This window comes from Salmo salar, chromosome 01 (assembly GCF_965601325.2).
Source record: "Salmo salar chromosome 01, fSalSal1, whole genome shotgun sequence".
Taxonomy (NCBI): Eukaryota; Metazoa; Chordata; class Actinopteri; order Salmoniformes; family Salmonidae; genus Salmo; species Salmo salar.
Window position 1 is genome coordinate 20,082,659 of NC_138291.1, and position 18,517 is coordinate 20,101,175.

At 43.1% G+C, this 18,517-nt stretch overlaps 1 protein-coding gene across 1 annotated transcript in view; it reads left to right on the top strand.

Moving 5' to 3' along the window:
- Positions 1 to 18,517, top strand: part of LOC106571863 (tyrosine-protein kinase receptor) — a 106,535-nt gene that overhangs the window by 48,776 nt on the left and 39,242 nt on the right. The window contains exons 7-10 of the mRNA XM_014145404.3: positions 11,021 to 11,170; positions 17,344 to 17,444; positions 17,819 to 17,979; positions 18,211 to 18,305. Of these exons, the coding sequence (XP_014000879.3) occupies positions 11,021 to 11,170; positions 17,344 to 17,444; positions 17,819 to 17,979; positions 18,211 to 18,305 (507 nt within the window). The remainder of the gene's footprint in view (positions 1 to 11,020; positions 11,171 to 17,343; positions 17,445 to 17,818; positions 17,980 to 18,210; positions 18,306 to 18,517) is intronic.

Genomic DNA, 18,517 nt, shown 5'->3' on the forward strand with positions numbered 1-18,517 from the left:
GTCCAGTTCTGGCATTTAGGTTGCCACAGACTAGTACATGTCCCTGAGCCTGGAAAATGTTGATCTCCCCCTGTAGGATGGAGAAGCTGTCATGATTCTATTGGGGGGATGTAGGTAACACACATGAGGACATTTTTCTCTGAGATCATTTCCTTATTAACTTCTAGCCAGATGTAAAATGTTCCTGTTTTGACTAATTTAATAGTGGGTTAGGTCTGCTCTATACCCAATTAGCATACCCCCTGAGTCTCTTCCCTGTTTCACACCTGGTAGTTTGATGGATAGGACTCCCAGCTCTCTAACGTAGAGGGCAACCAGTGGGTCCGTCTCCTTTATACCATGTTTCTTGTAGGATGACAATCTCCGTATTTCCAATTTCTTTGAAGTCTGGGTTCCTGCTCTTTTGGCCAAAGGCTGATGATCTCAGACCTTGTATATTCTAGGATGAGATAGTAAAAGCTTTGTGTTCCATAGTGTCCAGTGTTGTTTTTGTGTGGTTTAGGTCTGGAACATTACAGTAGGTGTGAGCAGAGCATGTTGAGAATCTGAAGTCTCAGGATTGGGCTTGCCCTGGAGCTGACAACAGCTCCAGGGCATGCCTAGTGTTTGGGCACCAGAGTCAAGCCACTTTGTGTTTGGGAAAAAGTTTATCCTATTGAATGTATTTGCCATTTTGAGTCAATGAGGAGCACAATCTCTGGCTTTTGTGTGTCTTCGGTGGATGTGGGGGGGTTGTCAGGAGGGCTATGGGGGGAGCTGACAGGAGGGCTGATAGGAGGGGGTGGAGTCTGTTGGGTTGGTGAGTCCTGTGCTGTCTGCTTTACGTAACATAATTACCTAGAGATTGTCTTTTACATTTTGGCTTCATACGTAGCTTCAGATTGAATATTACTCACTCAGTTTTGTGTTGGATGTTATTTCCAGGATCAGGTGTGTTTCTTCTGCAGGTTTTAGTTTGTTAGAAGTTTTTTCTTGATACAGTAGTCCTTGGTAGTAATAATCCATTCAGGTAATTCTGTCCAAAATCAAGGTTTTAGGTATGGGATTTGGATTGAAGGTTTTAATGTTGATCTTAGTATCCTGTAGAAGTCCTTGTGAAAAAAATTCAAGTTTATCTACATTTATCCAACTCTAATTCTATATTTTTTGCAGAAGAACTCAGGAGCCCATGAGCTCACTCCTATCTCCTTTCAGCAATATTTCTGGCAACGGCACCATGCAATGCACCCTGGACTAAAGAGGCAGAGAAATAGGAAAAATGTGCTAGACCCTCTGTTAAATTACACATTTCCAGAGGTAGGAATATGGCAAAAATATGATCAATGGCTCATTCAAGAGAAGACAGCCTCTCGAGTTATGACATCGACCAGTATTGAAATCTGACATGTATGTTAGACGTTTTCGCGATGTAAAAGTTGTATTCGTGTTAACTTCTAGTGTAGTGAGAACAACTTTATCACAGTGCTACGTCATACTGGCCGGATTTCTGCCAAAAACTCAGATACACATGAAAACATGATTACCGTAGGAGTCGATAGAACATCACTCAGAGATGCACAAAAACCAGGGGCACAACTTTCACTGGGGATTGGGGGACATGTGATACAAAATGAGACAACGGTGTGCTACTGTAACTCAGTAAAATCGTTGAAATTGTGTGCCGTTTTATAGTTTTGTTCTGTGTCTAATATAAGCATTTCGCTACACCGCCAATAAGATATGCTAAATATGTGTGTGACCAATCAAATTTGATATATATACACATACACACACAGTGGTGGAAAAAGTATTAAATTGTCATACTTGAGTAAAAGTAATGATACCTTAATAGAAAATGACTAAAGTAAAAGTCCCCCAGTAAAATACTACTTGAGTAAATGTATTACATGTATCTGTTTTTAAATACCCATTTTGAATGTTATTGTTTTTGTCAGGGGTGCAACTCTGGTTTTAGGGGGACCAGAAATAATTTTTTCCAGTCAGATAAACACTCCAAACAGCCTACAGTAGCTTTGATTGGACTGATCATATCAACATTATACTTTCTAAATCTTAGCTATCAGTCATCATCATGAATCAAGTTGACTATCTACTTGCAAATCCTTTTTAATCCTTATCATATGAAGAGAAATAATGGAGAGAAATCATAGATAAAACATATCGCTGCTCATCGACCATTGGACATTACACAACAAGTTGGAAATTGCAAATTCAACAATGAGTGGTTTGGAAGGAATCAGTGGCTAACTGCAAAGCAATCACTGGCCTTCTATTCAGTGGAGTGGCTGTGTGGTCCCAAGTCTGGTATTAAGGGTCTCTTTTCCAAGCTTAAAATGATAAACATTCAAAGTTGACCATGCTGTCAATGAAGCATGATTTGTGCCACGCTCAAAACAGCTGTTAACTCGTAACTGGGAAATCTGACTTCACTGAGTTCAAGACAACTGGGAACTCGGGAAAAAACAAGTTCTGACTGGGAAAATAAGTTTTGAACGGTCATCTAACTCGGAATTGGAAATCCGGAACTCTGGCTTCTTTCTAGAGCTACGACCTGAAGATCACTGACGTCATCATGATTCAACCTTGCTTTTTTCCTAGTTCACAGCTGTCTTGAAAGCACCATAAATCCAGACAATGCCAGACTTTGACAATGTTTGGTGACAAAATTTTCCCACGAAGGATTGCCGCACCACCTTCCTGTTCAAGTGAGCACATCACAACAAGTTGAGTCCAAAAATGTATTGTATGCTGCTGCATAAATTATGTAATATGCCAGGGAGATATGTATACCGTAGGTAAGAAAGTAATACTAAGTGTATGTTGTGCAGTAAGCTGTTAGTAGCCCATGTGCCTCACCTTAATAATTTGGTCTATTTTCCCCTCTTAATTTTGCTTACTGCTTTGATTTGGTGGTGCACATGTAGCCTATAACCTGTTTTAGAGAAATGTAATCATTGAATATTGTAAGAGCTTTCATTGTCTGCTTATATGCCCCTTTTATTTATCCTACGGTTCTGACTTGGTGTACAGGGAGAACACCGTAAGAACGGCCCATGTTCTGAATTCTGTCGCTGTACATTTCAAAAGTGCTGAACAAATAGTCATATTGACTACATCCGTCCTAGCTCACTCATTAGTCTTAATCGAAATTACGGATTGCCTCTTATCCGCTTGTCGTCCCCTTATGCCATAGTTTGTACATCTCAATTGTACATCTCAGTAGAAACAACATTTGTTTAAGCAAGTCAGCCATATCAGCTATGTTTCTTTTTAAAGCAGTAAATGAGGCTGAATGTACTGTTTCGCTGCCAGACAAGGGTCCTCTGATAGCCAGGTGTAGCAGTGGTAAAGTGTCCTGTTGGGACTGCTATTGGGACAGCTTTATGTAGGCCCTAACAGTTTGTGGGAACCATTTGTCACCATTTAGTGTTGTGTTGTGTAGTGGCTTTGCTGGCATGCATCCAACATTTATTTATTTTTTGCCCCACCAAGATTTACATGCTAGAATCACCACTGCCCACCACCATGCCTCACTGTGGGGATAGTGCCAGGTTTCTGCTCAGATGTGATGCTTGGCATTCAGGCCAAAGAGTTCAATTTTGGTTTCATCATATCACAGAATCTTGTTTCTCATTGTCTGACAGTCCTTTAGGTGCCTTTTGGCAAACTCCAAGCGGGCTGTCATGTGCCTTTTACTGAGGAGTGGCTTCTTTCTGACCACTCTACCATAAAGGCCTGATTGGTGAAGTGCTGCAGAGATGGTTGTCCTTCTGGAAGGTTCTCCCATCTCCACAGAGGAATTCTGGAGCTCTGTCAGAGTGACCACTGGGTTCTTGGTCATCTCCCTGACCAAGGCCTTCTCCCCAGATGTAACCTTTATTTAACTAGGCAAGTCAGTTAAGAACAAATTCTTATTTACAATTTTTTATTTATTTTATTTCACCTTTATTTAACCAGGTAGGCAAGTTGAGAACAAGTTCTCATTTACAATTGCGACCTGGCCAAGATAAAGCAAAGCAGTTCGACAACATACAAAAACACAGAGTTACACATGGAGTAAAACAACATACAATCAATGATGCAGTAGAAGAAAAGAAAAGAAAAAAATAAGACTATATACAATGTGAGCAAATGATGTGAGATAAGGGAGGTAAAGGCAAAAAAATGCCATGGTGGCAAAGTAAATAAAGTATAGCAAGAAAAACACTGGAATGGTAGATTTGTAGTTTGAAGAAAGTTCAAAGATAAAATATAAATAATATGGTGCAAAGGAGCAAAATAAATAAAATAAATAAATACAGTAGGGGAAGAGGTAGTAGTTTGGGCTAAATTATAGATGGGCTATGTACAGGTGCAGTGATCTGTGAGCTGCTCTGACAGCTGGTGCTTAAAGCTAGTGAGGGAGATAAGTGTTTCCAGTTTCAGAGATTTTTGTAGTTCGTTCCAGTCATTGGCAGCAGAGAACTGGAAGGAGAGACGACCAAAGGAGGAGTTGGCTTTAGGGGTGACCAGAGAGATATACCTGCTGGAGCGCGTGCTACAGGTGGGTGCTGCTATGGTGACCAGTGAGCGGAGATAAGGGGGGACTTTACCTAGCAGGGTCTTGTAGATGACCTGGAGCCAATGTGTTTGGCGACGATTATGAAGCGAAGGCCAGCCAACGAGAGCGTACAGGTCGCAGTGGTGGGTAGTATATGGGGCTTTGGTGACAAAACGGATGGCACTGTGATAGACTGCATCCAGCTTGTTGAGTAGGTTATTGGAAGCTATTTTGTAAATGACATCGCCGAAGTCGAGGATTGGTAGGATGGTCAGTTTTACGAGGGTATGTTTGGCAGCATGAGTGTAGGATGCTTTGTTGCGAAATAGGAAGCCAATTCGAGATTTCACTTTGGATTGGAGATGATTGATGTGAGTCTGGAAGGAGAGTTTACAGTCTAACCAGACACCTAGGTATTTGTAGTTGTCCACAAATTCTAAGTTAGAACCGTCCAGAGAAGTGATGCTGGACAGGCGGACAGGTGCAGGCAGCGATCGGTTGAAGAGCATGCATTTAGTTTTACTTGTGTTTAGGAGCAGTTGGAGACCACGGAAGGAGAGTTGAATGGCATTGAAGCTCGTCTGGAGGGTTGTTAACACAGTGTCCAAAGAAGGGCCAGAAGTGTACAGAATGGTGTCGTCTGCGTAGAGGTGGATCAGAGATTCACCAGCAGCAAGAGCGACATCATTTATGTATACAGAGAAAAGAGTTGGCCCAAGAATTGAACCCTGTGGTACCCCCATAGAGACTGCCAGAGGTCCAGACAGTAGGCCCTCCGATTTGACACACTTAACTCTGTCAGAGAAGTAGTTGGTGAACCAGGCGACGCAATCGTTTGAGAAACCAAGGCTACTGAGTCTGCCGATGAGGATGTGGTGATTAACAGAGTCAAAAGCTTTGGCCAGGTCAATGAATACGGCAGCACAGTATTGTTTCTTATCGATGGCGGTTACGATGTCGTTTAGGACCTTGAGCGTGGCTGAGGTGCACCCATGACCAGCTCTGAAACCAGATTGCATAGCGGAGAGGGTGCGGTGGGATTCGAAATGGTCGGTAATCTGTTTGTTGACTTGGCTTTCGAAGACCTTAGAAAGGCAGGGTAGGATGGATATAGGTCTGTAGCAATTAGGGTCAAGAGTGTCACCTCCTTTGAAGAGGGGGATGACAGCAGCTGCTTTCCAATCTATGGGAATCTCAGACGACACGAAAGAGAGGTTGAACAGGCTAGTAATAGGGGTTGCAATAATTTCGGCAGATAATTTTAGAAAGAAAGGGTCCAGATTGTCAAGCCCAGCTGATTTGTAGGGGTCCAGATTTTGCAGCTCTTTCAGAACATCAGCTGAATGGATTTGGGAGAAGGAGAAATGGGGGCGGCTTGGGCGAGTAGCTGTGGGGGGTGCAGTGCTGTTGAATGCAGTAGGGGTAGTTAGGTGGAAAGCATGGCCAGCCGTAGAAAAATGCTTATTGAAATTCTCAATTATAGTGGGCTTATCGGTGGTGACAGAGTTTCCTATCCTCAGTGCAGTGGGCAGTTGGGAGGAGGTGTTCTTATTCTCCATGGACTTTACAATGTCCCAGAACTTTTTAGAGTTGGAGTTGCACGAAGCAAATTTCTGTTTGAAAAAGCTAGCCTTGGCGTTTCTAACTGCCTGTGTGTATTGGTTTCTAACTTCCCTAAAAAGTTGCATATCGCGGGGGCAGTTCGATGCTAATGCAGAACGCCACAGTATATTTTTGTGTTGGTTAAGGGCAGTCAGGTCTGGGGAGAACCAAGGGCTATATCTGTTCCTGGTTCTAAATTTCTTGAAAGGGGCATGCTTATTTAAGATGGAGAGGAAGGCATTTAAAAAAAATAACCAGGCATCCTCTACTGACGGGATGAGGTCAATATCCTTCCAGGATACCAGGGCCAGGTCGATTAGAAAGGCTTGCTCGTTGAAATGTTTCAGGGAGCGTTTGACAGTGATGAGTGGAGGTCGTTTGACCGCTGACCCATTACGGGTGCAGGCAATGAGGCAGTGATCACTGAGATCTTGGTTGAAAACAGCAGAGGTGTATTTAGAGGGCACGTTGGTTAGGATGATATCTATGAGGGTGCCAGTGTTTGCGGCTTTGGGGTTGTACCTGGTGGGTTCATTAATAATTTGTGTGAGATTGAGGGCATCAAGCTTGGATTGCAGGATGGCTGGGGTGTTAAGCATGTCCCAGTTTAGGTCACCTAGTAGCACGAGCTCTGAAGATAGATGGGGGGCAATCAGTTCACATATGGTGTCCAGAGCACAACTAGGGGCCGAGGGGGGTCTATAGCAGGCGGCAACGGTGAGAGACTTGTTTTTGGAGAGGTGGATTTTTAAAAGTAGAAGTTCAAATTGTTTGGGTACAGACCTGGGTAGCAGGACAGAACTCTGCAGGCTATCTCTGCAGTAGATTGCAACACCGCCCCCTTTGGTCGTTCTATCTTGTCTGAAAACGTTGTAGTTAGGGATGAAGATTTCAGAGTTTTTGGTGGACTTCCTAAGCCAAGATTCAGACACAGCTAGGACATCCGGGTTGGCGGAGTGTGCTAAAGCAGTGAATAAAACAAACTTAGGGAGGAGGCTTCTAATGTTAACATGCATGAAACCAAGGTTATTACGGTTACAGAAGTCATCAAAAGAGAGCGCCTGGGGAGTAGGAGTGGAGCCAGGCACTGCAGGGCCTGGATTCACCTCTACATCCCCAGAGGAGCAGAGAAGAATAAGTATGAGGGTACGGCTAAAAGCTATAAGAATTCGTCGTCTGTGACGTCCAGAATACAGAGAAAAAGGAGCAGGTTTCTGGGGGCGATAAAATAGCTTCAAGGTATAATGTACAGACAAAGGTATGGTGGGATGTGAGTACAGAGGAGATAAACCTAGGCATTTAGTGATTGTGAGAGAGATATTGTCTCTAGAAACATCATTGAAACCAGAAGATGTCATAGCATGTGTGGGTGGAGGAACTGAGAGGTTGGATAAGGTATAATGAGCAGGGCTAGAGGCTCTACAGTGAAATAAGCCAATAAACACTAACCAGAACAGCAATGGAGAAGGCATATTGACATTAAGGAGAGGCATGCTTAGCCGAGTGATCAAAGGGTCCAGTGAGACAATGACGACTTACCCAAACAAAACCCTAACCCAGACGACACGGGGGGATTTGTGCGCCGCCCTATGAGACTCCCAATCAGGGCCGGTTGTGACACAGCCTGTAATCGAACCAGGGTCTGTAGTGACTCCACTAGCACTGAGATGCAGTGCCTTAGACTGCTGCGCCACTTGGGAGCCCTTTTGCTAAGTTTGGCCGGGTGGCCAGCTCTAGGAGGAGTCTTGGTGGTTCCAAACTTCTAACATTTAAGAATGATGTAAGCCACTGTGTTCTTGGGAACCTTCAATGCTGCAGACATTATTTTGTACCCTTCCCCAGTTTTGTCCCTCGACACAATTCTGTCTCGGTGCTCTACGGACAATTCCTTCAACCTCATGGCTTTGTTTTTGCTCTGACATGCACTGTCAACTGTGGGACCTTATATAGACAGGTGTGTGCCTTCCAAATCATGTCCAATCAATTGAATTTACCACAGGTGGACTCCAATCACGTTGTAGGAACATCTCAAGGATGATCAATCTAAATAGGATGCACCCAAGCTCAATTTCGAGTCTCATTGCAAGGAGTCTGAATACTTATGTAAATAAGGAATTTCTGTTTTTTATTTATTTTTATTTATAAATGTACAACATTTTCTAATAACCTGTTTTCACTTCGTCATTATGGGGTATTGTGTGTAAATTGATGAGAAAAAATATATATATTTATTCAATTTTAGAATAAAGCTATAATGTAACAAAAGGTGGAAAAGGGAAGGGGTCTAAATACATTCCGAATGCACTGTATTGTACATAGTCAATTTAAACCCTTACACAAGCACAGTAGGAAGATTTCATTCATATTAGTGCTTGTCCAGCCCAGTCAGTGGACTGACACTTATCTACATGGTGCCTATTTGGCAGACACACATTTTGTGCTTAATATACTTTTTTGTTCACAACTGAATATAATGGCCCTTCAAATATGAAAGATCATTGTTGAGAAGCAGTGATGCATGTGATGCACTGTTTATCTTACAAAGACCAAATAAATGTTCCTATGTAAGATGAGAATAAATATGAGTTGTATTTGGAGCATATAATAGAGGAAATGCAGAGGGTAAATAACAGCAGTAGAGTTTGCTAGTGGTGTCGACGAACATCTGCAGACATACTCTAGTAGCCAATTTGTTGGAATTATTGTTTAGAGAGTATGCCATGTCAATGCAAAAATACTACACCAATGTAACACCTAATCATTGACGTGTGTCTCAAGTGTTAGGCTGTTACCTGATCCATAACCTGTAGACTAGTTATGAACCTGTAATCTGGTTCAAGAATTTTGCTGTCATCGGTGTGACATTGCATCAAGTCAGGATCAACATTCTTCTTGCAGGCAGAGAGCAGAGCTCTGCGCGATTCTGCTACCCCTATGTATGGTTCTACACAACCCCCCCATGGCGAACACACCTTTTGCTCCTCCAACTTTGAGAGGGATTCTTCTGCGACCCCACGGTCGTGCAGGAAATCCGAGATGTTAATGATTGACATCTTCAAGAAGCTGAACCCCTAGCTACATATGTCATGTAAATAGTTAGATGTTAGCATATCTAGAGGTGCCAAAAAAGTTGTCAAATTTACTTTAGATGTGACAATGTTTTCATTAGCAAACAAAGTTCATAAAAATAGCTAGCAATGCTAACGTTAGCTAGCTATCTATCATTCACTGATCTCTCAATCTAGCTAGCTAACATTATACTGCATCTAAAGTCAATCTGGCGACATAAAAAGGACGACAAATGTATTCCTACTAATTATTTGCTTCCTTTTGTAATGTCATTTACCCAAGCCACTGAAATGAACAAACTAGATTTACATCTCACCTGTGTACCGGCTGGCTGGCTGCCAGTCTAGTGTACTGTGATCTGTGCTGATGCCAGCAATCGCATGTGATTAGGGCTTAGAAAAATATCTGTAGCCTAACGATTTTACTTTATTCACAAAATATAATTTTGACTTTATTCTCGAAATATTGTACTATCAGTGCAAAAATGTTGTTTTTACCAAGTGCCACCACACATTGCCGTTTATTACACTTGGCCCTACTATTCCGTAGATAGGCCTTCTCCATAATTCATTGTTAGCTTAGATAAACATTTTTACTCACTAAAACCAATATTATTTCAAAGTAGGTTTTATAACGTTGGATCAGATTATGTTTGAATCATCTTCGGGAAAAAGAGTTTCCCCATCTTTAAATCACACTGTTTTTGTTGAGTGTGGTGCTACTGGCAGGGTGCATGCCGCTTGCATAAACTATATTAAAGTTTAATGACCATGATAAATTGTTAATCCTTTCACTGGAAGCAGTGTATTAGCCAACAGTAAGTGCTCTCCTCCTCTCTATGTCTCAGTCCCTTATGCTAAAAGCAAAGTATAACAACCACTAGATGGACATTGCATTAAGAGACAGAAAAGTGCCAGCCAGAGTCCTCCCACTAAGGCTAATATGTTCCTTTGGACCATTCTCTGTGGGTTTGTTAAGATTACTGTTTCTCCGAGACACCCCTTGAAACTGAAATACCATTATTCAACTATAATTTGAACTGAAATGCTCTTTTAAACTGCAGCTTTGTAAAATTATTCAGTGAATTTAGAAATTAGTGAAAACATGAAGGTACACTCAGTGCTTGCAGCCCTTGCATCAATGCTCACAACAACACCATTAGTCATACAAGCCTTCTCAACACTCACAGGTTGCCATGTATTGTCATGAGTCTTGTCCTGGAGGCAGAACTGAGTGATTTTTTTTGCTATATATTTAGTCAAAATTTGCTATATTGTACAAATTCATTTAAACAGAAATGTGCTTTTTTGGTCTTAATTTAAGGTTAGGCATTAGGATTAGCAGTGTGGTTAGGGTTAAGCACTCTGCAGAGCTGCCTCCAGAACAAGATTCATGACGAAGAACACTAACCTGCTCAACACTCAATCAAAACATTCATCATTCAATGCAAAGAATAGTTCCCACATGGAGAATAAAACTGATCCCTCCAGTAAGTAATAAAATGAATAATGTTTATTGAATAGTGGAACCCTGGAGAGATGACATGGCTTCAGCACAATAGGATAGCCTTTCTTTTGCACATTCAAAAGCCACTACATTTTGAGAAGAAAATATAATGTGCTGGAGTGCTCAAATTAGTATACAAGGTGCTCTTTAAAAAGGTTAGTCAATAGATCTTGTCACCCTGCCATATTTGATCATTTCCTAGAAGCTTTCATTTTTATAAACTGTATCCGTATTTATAAGTGTACAGGGCACTGAATGAGCTGGTGAAGTGAGTATGTTTTGATCCACTGTGTCCCTATGGAGATGCTCTGCCCTATGGAGCCCACTGTTCCTTTGAGCCTGGGTCCTGTGGCTGGTCAACGTCCAATGAGCTGTCCTCTTGGAGGAGGGTCAGTGGGGAGGAACTGGAAGACAGTGAAGACATGCTGGGGACAGCTCTGCAAAATACACAAGGTAAATGGTGCAAAACACAACAGGTCAATCGAAGGTAAGCAGACCTAAAATTGCTGGGAAACACTTTATTTGAAGGGGGTATACATGATGACACCTTTATGAGACCAGATATAAATAGCGGTTGGGTATTACATTGTGCTGTATAACGTACCAATTTTACACTAGACTGGTCCTCATCCTGTAAATTACTCAGTCCCTAAACACTAGTGAACATACATTGTACTGATAATAGAGTTCAATCTTGCAACCCTCGTCGTATGTGCAATACAGTGTAAGCTTCTTTTGCACCCAATAGGCAATTGACTAGGAATTGTAAATGGAGATATGATGGTGTCAGTGGAGGCTGCTGAGGGGAGGACGGCTCATAATAGTGGCTGGAATGGAGCAAATTGAATGGCATCAAACAAACGGAAACCATGTGTTTGATGTATTTGATAGCATTCTACCAATTCCGCTTCAGCCATTACCTCGAGCCTGTCCTCCCCAATTAAGGTGCCACCAACCTCCTGTGGATGGTGTCCTACAGCTGAAGGGTTCAAATTGAGAATTGGTTTTCAGTTGCTGTTGAGTCTCCTCTCCGTCAGGTCCTGGAGCTAAGACAGGGGAACTACAGAATGAGGACACTGTATAGGCAAAGATGATCCTTCAGGTTTCTTTCCAAGTTTCTCATATTACACAGAGACTGGAAATCCATTTAGTTTATGACTCCAATGGGATCTCCAACCTCCCCCTGTCCGAGTCTGAAATACCAACATATTTTAAGCAGACCACCATAGTCCCTGCACCATAGTCCCTGTGCTCAAAAACACTAAGGTAACCTGCCTAAATGACTACTGACCCGTAGCACTCAAGTCTGTAGATGGCGCCGGAGAAGAAGGCTGACGTTTTACGTGTTCCAAAATAATTGTGTTTTTTTTGTTTGTTTCTTTGCGATGTTTGTAACTTATTTTTTTACTTATTTTGTACATAATGTTGCTGCTACCGTCTCTTATGACCGAAAATACTTCTGGACATCAGAACTGCGAATAATCACCACAGACTGGCAGAATCCTTTTTTTCCTTTAACGAGTCTAACGAGCCCGACGTGAATGACATACTGTGACTTCCGGCGCCGACAAAGATGGCCGCCTCGCTTCGCGTTCCTAGAAAACTATGCAGTATTTTGCTTTTTTATGTGTTATTTATTACATTGTTACCCCAGGTAATCTTAGGTTTTACTACATACAGTCGGGAGGAACTATTGGATATAAGAGCAACGTCAACTCACCAACATTACAACCAGAAGTACGACTTTCCCGAAGCGGATCCTCTGTTTGGCCCACCACCCAGGACAATGGATCGGATCCCAGCAGGCGACCAAAAACAACGACGCCGTAGAAGAAGGGGCAGATGGAGCGGTCTTCTGGTCAGGCTCCGTAGACGGGCGCACCGCTCCCGAGCATACTACTCGCCAATGTCCAGTCTCTTGACAACAAGGTAGACGAAATCCGAGCAAGGGTAGCATTCCAGAGAGCCATCTGAGACTGTAACGTTCTTTGTTTCGCGGAAACATGGCTCACTCGAGACACACTATCTGAGTCGGTATAGCCACCTGGTTTCTTCACGCATCGTGCCGACAGAAACAAGCATCTCTCTGGTAAGAAGAAGGGTGGGGGTGTATGCCTTATGATTAACAAGACGTGGTGTGATCATTACAACATACAGAAACTCAAGTCATTTTGTTCACCTGACTTAGAGTTCCTCACAATCAAATGCCGACCGCATTACCAAGAGAATTCTCTTCAATTATAATCACAGTCGTGTATACCCCCCCCCCCAAGCAGACACATCGACGGCCCTGAAAGAACTTCATTGGACTCTATGTAAACTGGAAACCACATATCCTGCGGCTACATTTATTGTAGCCAGGGATTTTAACAAGGCTAATCTGAAAACAAGGCTCCCCAAATTCTATCAGCATATCGGTTGTGCTACCAGGGCGGGCAAAACTCTAGACCACTGTTATTCTAACTTCCGCGACGCATATAAGGCCCTCCCCCGCCCTCCCTTTGGAAAAGCTGACCACGACTCCATTTTGTTGCTCCCAGCCTATAGACAGAAACTAAAACAGGAAGCTCCCGCCCTCAGGTCTGTTCAACGCTGGTCCGACCAATCGGATTCCACGCTTCAAGATTGCTTCGATCACGTGGACTGGGATATGTTCCGCATTGCTGCGAACAACAACATTGACGAATACACTGACTCGGTGTGCGAGTTCATTAACAAGTGCATCGGTGATGTCGTACCAACAGCGTCTATTAAAACATTCCCCAACCAAAAACCGTGGATTGATGGCAGCGCACTGCTTTTAATCAGGGCAAAGTGACCGGAAACATGACCGAATACAAACAGTGTAGCTATTCCCTCCGCAAGGCAATCAAACAAGCTAAGCGAAAGTACAGAGACAAAGTGGAGTCGCAATTCAACGGCTCAGACACGAGAGGTATGTGGCAGGGTCTACAGTCAATCACGGACTACATAAGAAAAATCAGCCCCGTCGCAGATCACGATGCCTTGCTCCCAGACAGACTAAACAACTTTTTTGCTCGCTTTGAGGACAATACAGTGCCACTAACACGGCCCACTACCAAAACCTGCGGGCTCTCCTTCACTGCAGCCAACATGAGTAAAACATTTAAACGTGTTAACCCTCGCAAGGCTGCAGGCCCAGACGGCATCCCCGGCCGCGTCCTCAGAGCATGCGCAGACCAGCTGGCTGGTGTGTTTACGGACATATTCAATCAATCCTTATCCCAGTCTGTTGTCCCCACATGCTTCAAGAGGGCCACCATTGTTCCTGTTTCCAAGAAAGCCAAGGTAACTGAGCTAAATGACTACCGCCCTGTAGCACTCACTTCCGTCATCATGAAGTGCTTTGAGAGACTAGTCAAGGATCATATCACCTCCACCCTACCTGACACCCTAGACCCACTCCAATTTGCTTACCGACCCAATAGGTCCACAGACGACGCAATCGCCATCAGACTGCACACTGCCCTAACCCATCTGGACAAGAGGAATACCTATGTAAGAATGCTGTTCATCGATTACAGCTCAGCATTTAACCTCTTACATCTAGACGTTCCGCTAGCGGAACACCTGCTCCAATATCCAATGACAGGCGTGGCGCGAATGACAAAATCTTCAAAAATACAAAAACTTCAATTTTTCAAACATATGACTATTTCACAGCATTTTAAAGACAAGACTCTCCTTTATCTAACCACACTGTCCGATTTCAAAAAGGCTTTACAGCGAAAGCAAAACATTAGATTATGTCAGCAGAGTACCAAGCCAGAAATAATCAGACACCCATTTTTCAAGCTAGCATATAATGTCACAAAAACCCAGAAGACAGCTAAATGCAGCACTAACCTTTGATCTTCATCAGATGACACACCTAGGACATTGTTATACAATACATGCATGTTTTGTTCAATCAAGTTCATATTTATATCAAAAAACAGCTTTTTACATTAGCATGTGACGTTCAGAACTAGCATACCCCCCGCAAACTTCCGGGGAATTTGCAAACAATTTACTAAATTACTCACGATAAACGTCCACAAAAAGTATAACAATTATTTTAAGAATTATAGATACAGAACTCCTCTATGCACTCGATATGTCCGATTTTAAAATAGCTTTTTGGTGAAAGCACATTTTGCAATATTCTAAGTACATAGCCCAGCCATCACGGGCTAGCTATTTAGACACCCGGCAAGTTTAGTCTTCATCAAAATCAGATTTACTATTATAAAAGTTTGATTACCTTTTGTTGTCTTCGTCAGAATGCACTCCCAGGACTGCTACTTCAATAACAAATGTTGGTTTGGTCCAAAATAATCCATCGTTATATCCGAATAGCGGCGTTTTGTTCGTGCGTCCCAGACACTATCCGAAATGGTAAATCAGGGTCGCGCGCATGGCGCAATTCGTGACAAAAAAAATCTAAATATTCCATTACCGTACTTCGAAGCATGTCAACCGCTGTTTAAAATCAATTTTTATGCAATTTATCTCGTAAAAAAGCGATAATATTCCGACCGGGAATCTCCTTTTCGGCAAACAGAGGAAAAATCACAAAGACGGGGGCAGCCAGGTCACGCGCCTAAGCCCACAGTCCCTTGATCGGCCACTTGAGAAAGGCGATAATGTGTTTCAGCCTGGGGCTGGGATGACGACATTCAGGTTTTTCCCGGGCTCTGAGCGCCCATGGAAGACGTAGGAAGTGTCACGTTAGAGCAGAGATCCTTTGTAAAAGATAGAGATGGCAAAGAAGTTCAAGAAATGGTCAGACAGGCCACTTCCTGTGAAGGAATCTCTCAGGTTTTGACCTGCCATTTGAGTTCTGTTATACTCACAGACACCATTCAAACAGTTTTAGAAACTTTGGAGTGTTTTCTATCCAAAGCCAATAATTATATGCATATTCTAGTTACTGGGCAGGAGTAGTAACCAGATTAAATCGGGTACGTTTTTTATCCGGCCGTGTAAATACTGCCCCCTAGCCCTAACAGGTTAAATAGTAATGTCAGCAAATCTCTATACACAATTTATAATAAGAGAAAAATAACAGACCATCCTCAACACAGGGGTCCCTCAGGGGTACGTGCTCAGTCCCGTCCTGTTCTCCCTGTTCACTCATGCCTGCACAGCCAGCCACAATTCCAACACCATCATTAAGTTTGCCGATGACACAACAGTGATAGGCCTGATCACTGACAACGAGACAGCCTATATGGAGGAGGTCAGAGACCTGGCCGTGTGGTGCCAGGACAACAACCTCTCCCTCAACGTGATCAAGACAAAGGAGATGATTGTGGACTACAGGAAAAAGAGGACCTAGCACGCCCCCATTCTCATCGACGGGGCTGTAGTGGAGCATGTTGAAAGCTTCAAGTTCCTTGGTGTCCACATCACCAACAAACTAACGTGGTCCAAGCACACCAAGACAGTCGTGAAGAGGGCACGGCAAAACCTATTCCCCCCCCCCCAGGAGTCTGAAAAGATTTGTCATGGGTCCTCAGATCCTCAAAAGGTTCTACAGCTTCACCATCGAGAGCATCCTGACTGGTAGCATCACTGCCTGGTATGGCAGCTGCTCGGCCTCCGACCCCAAGGCACTACAGAGGGTAGTGCGTACGGCCCAGTACATCACTGGGGCCAAGCTTCCTGCCGTCCAGGACCTCTATACCAGGCGGTGTCAGAGGAAGGCCCTAAAAATTGTCAGACTCCAGCCACCCTAGTCATAGACTGTTCTCTCTGCTACCACATGGCAAGCAGTACCAGAGCGCCAAGTCCAAGTCCAAGAGGCTTCTAAACAGCTTCTACCCCCAAGCCATAAGTCTCCTGAACATCTAATAAAATGGCTACCTAGACTATTTGCATTGCCGCCCCCCCCACACTTTAACACCGCTGCTTACTCTCTGTTATCTTCTATGTATAGTCACTTTAATAACTCTACCTACATTTGCATATTACCTCAATTACCTCGACTAACCGGTGCCCCTGCACATTGACTCTCTACCGGTACCCCCCTGTATATAGTCTCGCTGTTGTTATTTTACTGCTGCTCTTTAATTACTTGTTACTTTTATTTCTTATTCTTATTCAGGTTTTTTTTATTATTTTTTTAACTGCATTGTTGGTTAGAGGCTTGTAAGTAAGCATTTCACTATAAGGTCTACTACACCTGTTGTATTCGGCGCATGTGACTAATACAATTTGATTTGATTTTCATTCCAATTCAAGTTTTCAAAACATTTGGAATCTAAAGGCTTTGTAGGCCTTAAGGTTATCACTGAATAGAATTACATTCCTTTGGACAGTTTGTCGATGATTTACAATCAGTTATAACACTTGAGTATTATGAAGCCCAGCAGCATGTTGTGTAATGTAAAACATGTCCTGTTGCTGCTGAGATGATTTCCATTCATTTTCTGCATTTCAGTTTATAGCTCCAATTGGCTTCAGTCCAAATCGACTTGCACTGCGCCAAGGCAAAATGTATTGTTTTTGAGATGAGGACTGAAATACTTTTCTTCAGAGCTCTATCAGTCATGCCCTGTTGACTGGTGCACTACGTCAGCGTCAGCTCCACTCTGAGTTGTGGTTATTGTCTTCTCCCTCAGGCCACTTCCTGTTCCTGGCCGTGAGAAGGAGTAGTTCCAGTCATGAGGTGTCTGTCCGGAGTTACTCCTTCCCCCAACCGGTCTCTACTACAGCCTGTCAGGTGAGAGGCGTAAATGGACGCATCTATCCAGCCACCCAATGGCTTTCTTACTAATGAGACAATCTCCCCTTCCAACAACATGTTCACTGATGACTCACTGAGTTCTAGACGTCCTCATTAAGGGAGTTTTAGAAACACCCTCAAAAGATGCCAGAATCAACCAACCATAGCCAAGGCCTGTCTATTGATTTGCATTTTTTGTAATTAGTCCGATTTTCCCCCCCAGACAGCTGGTCTATCATAACAGAGAGCAGTCATCTGGTACTACACACAGAATATCAAACTTCATATAGTTTTAAGTCATGTTAAAGTCTTCAAAAAGTATGTCATGAAATTCACTAATTCACATCCTTTCTGGATGTCTCTGTCTGCAGTTGCATTTCTCCCTGTATCTCTATGGGGAGTTTAATGGCACCGTGCTGTTGTCACTAGAGGAAAATAGTGCTACCACGTCCCGGGTGGTGTGGGAGAGGTCTGGACAGTGGGAAGATAACTGGCAGGACATCACTCTACAGCTACCTGCCCTCCTCAGTGGGTATGGTGCCCTAATGTACTGCTTAATTACTGACCTGAGATGTCAACACATAACATTACAGTACATGAAGTTCAGAGTTAAAGTTTCTTGAGTGATTGTAGTTTGATAAATGATTACTGTGAAAGAATGTGAAAGAATTTAGGGTATTTTAATAAAACAAAAACTAATGTGAAATCTAAATTTAGTTCCATACTGTGTTTCTCTCCATTCATTGTGATGTGTGTTCCCCAGGTTCCACCTCAAGGTGAAGGCTCTGTGGGGACCAGGCTCCAATGCTGACATCGGCCTAGATGACATCACCCTGGGGGCAGCATGCTTTGACACAGGTGGCCCTCCATGCAGCACAATCTGTACACAACACAAACAGTCAGGTCTCAATGTAGATACTTAACATGCTGTATGGCTCGAGTACAGTGAGCGACTATTTGGAGGGCTCCAAACACATCATTGAATAATTTCTCAGGTAAAACTCCCTAAATATTTTAAGATTACATTTACTGATTGAGAGGGGCCTCTTTCGGCCTCCTGAGTAGCACAG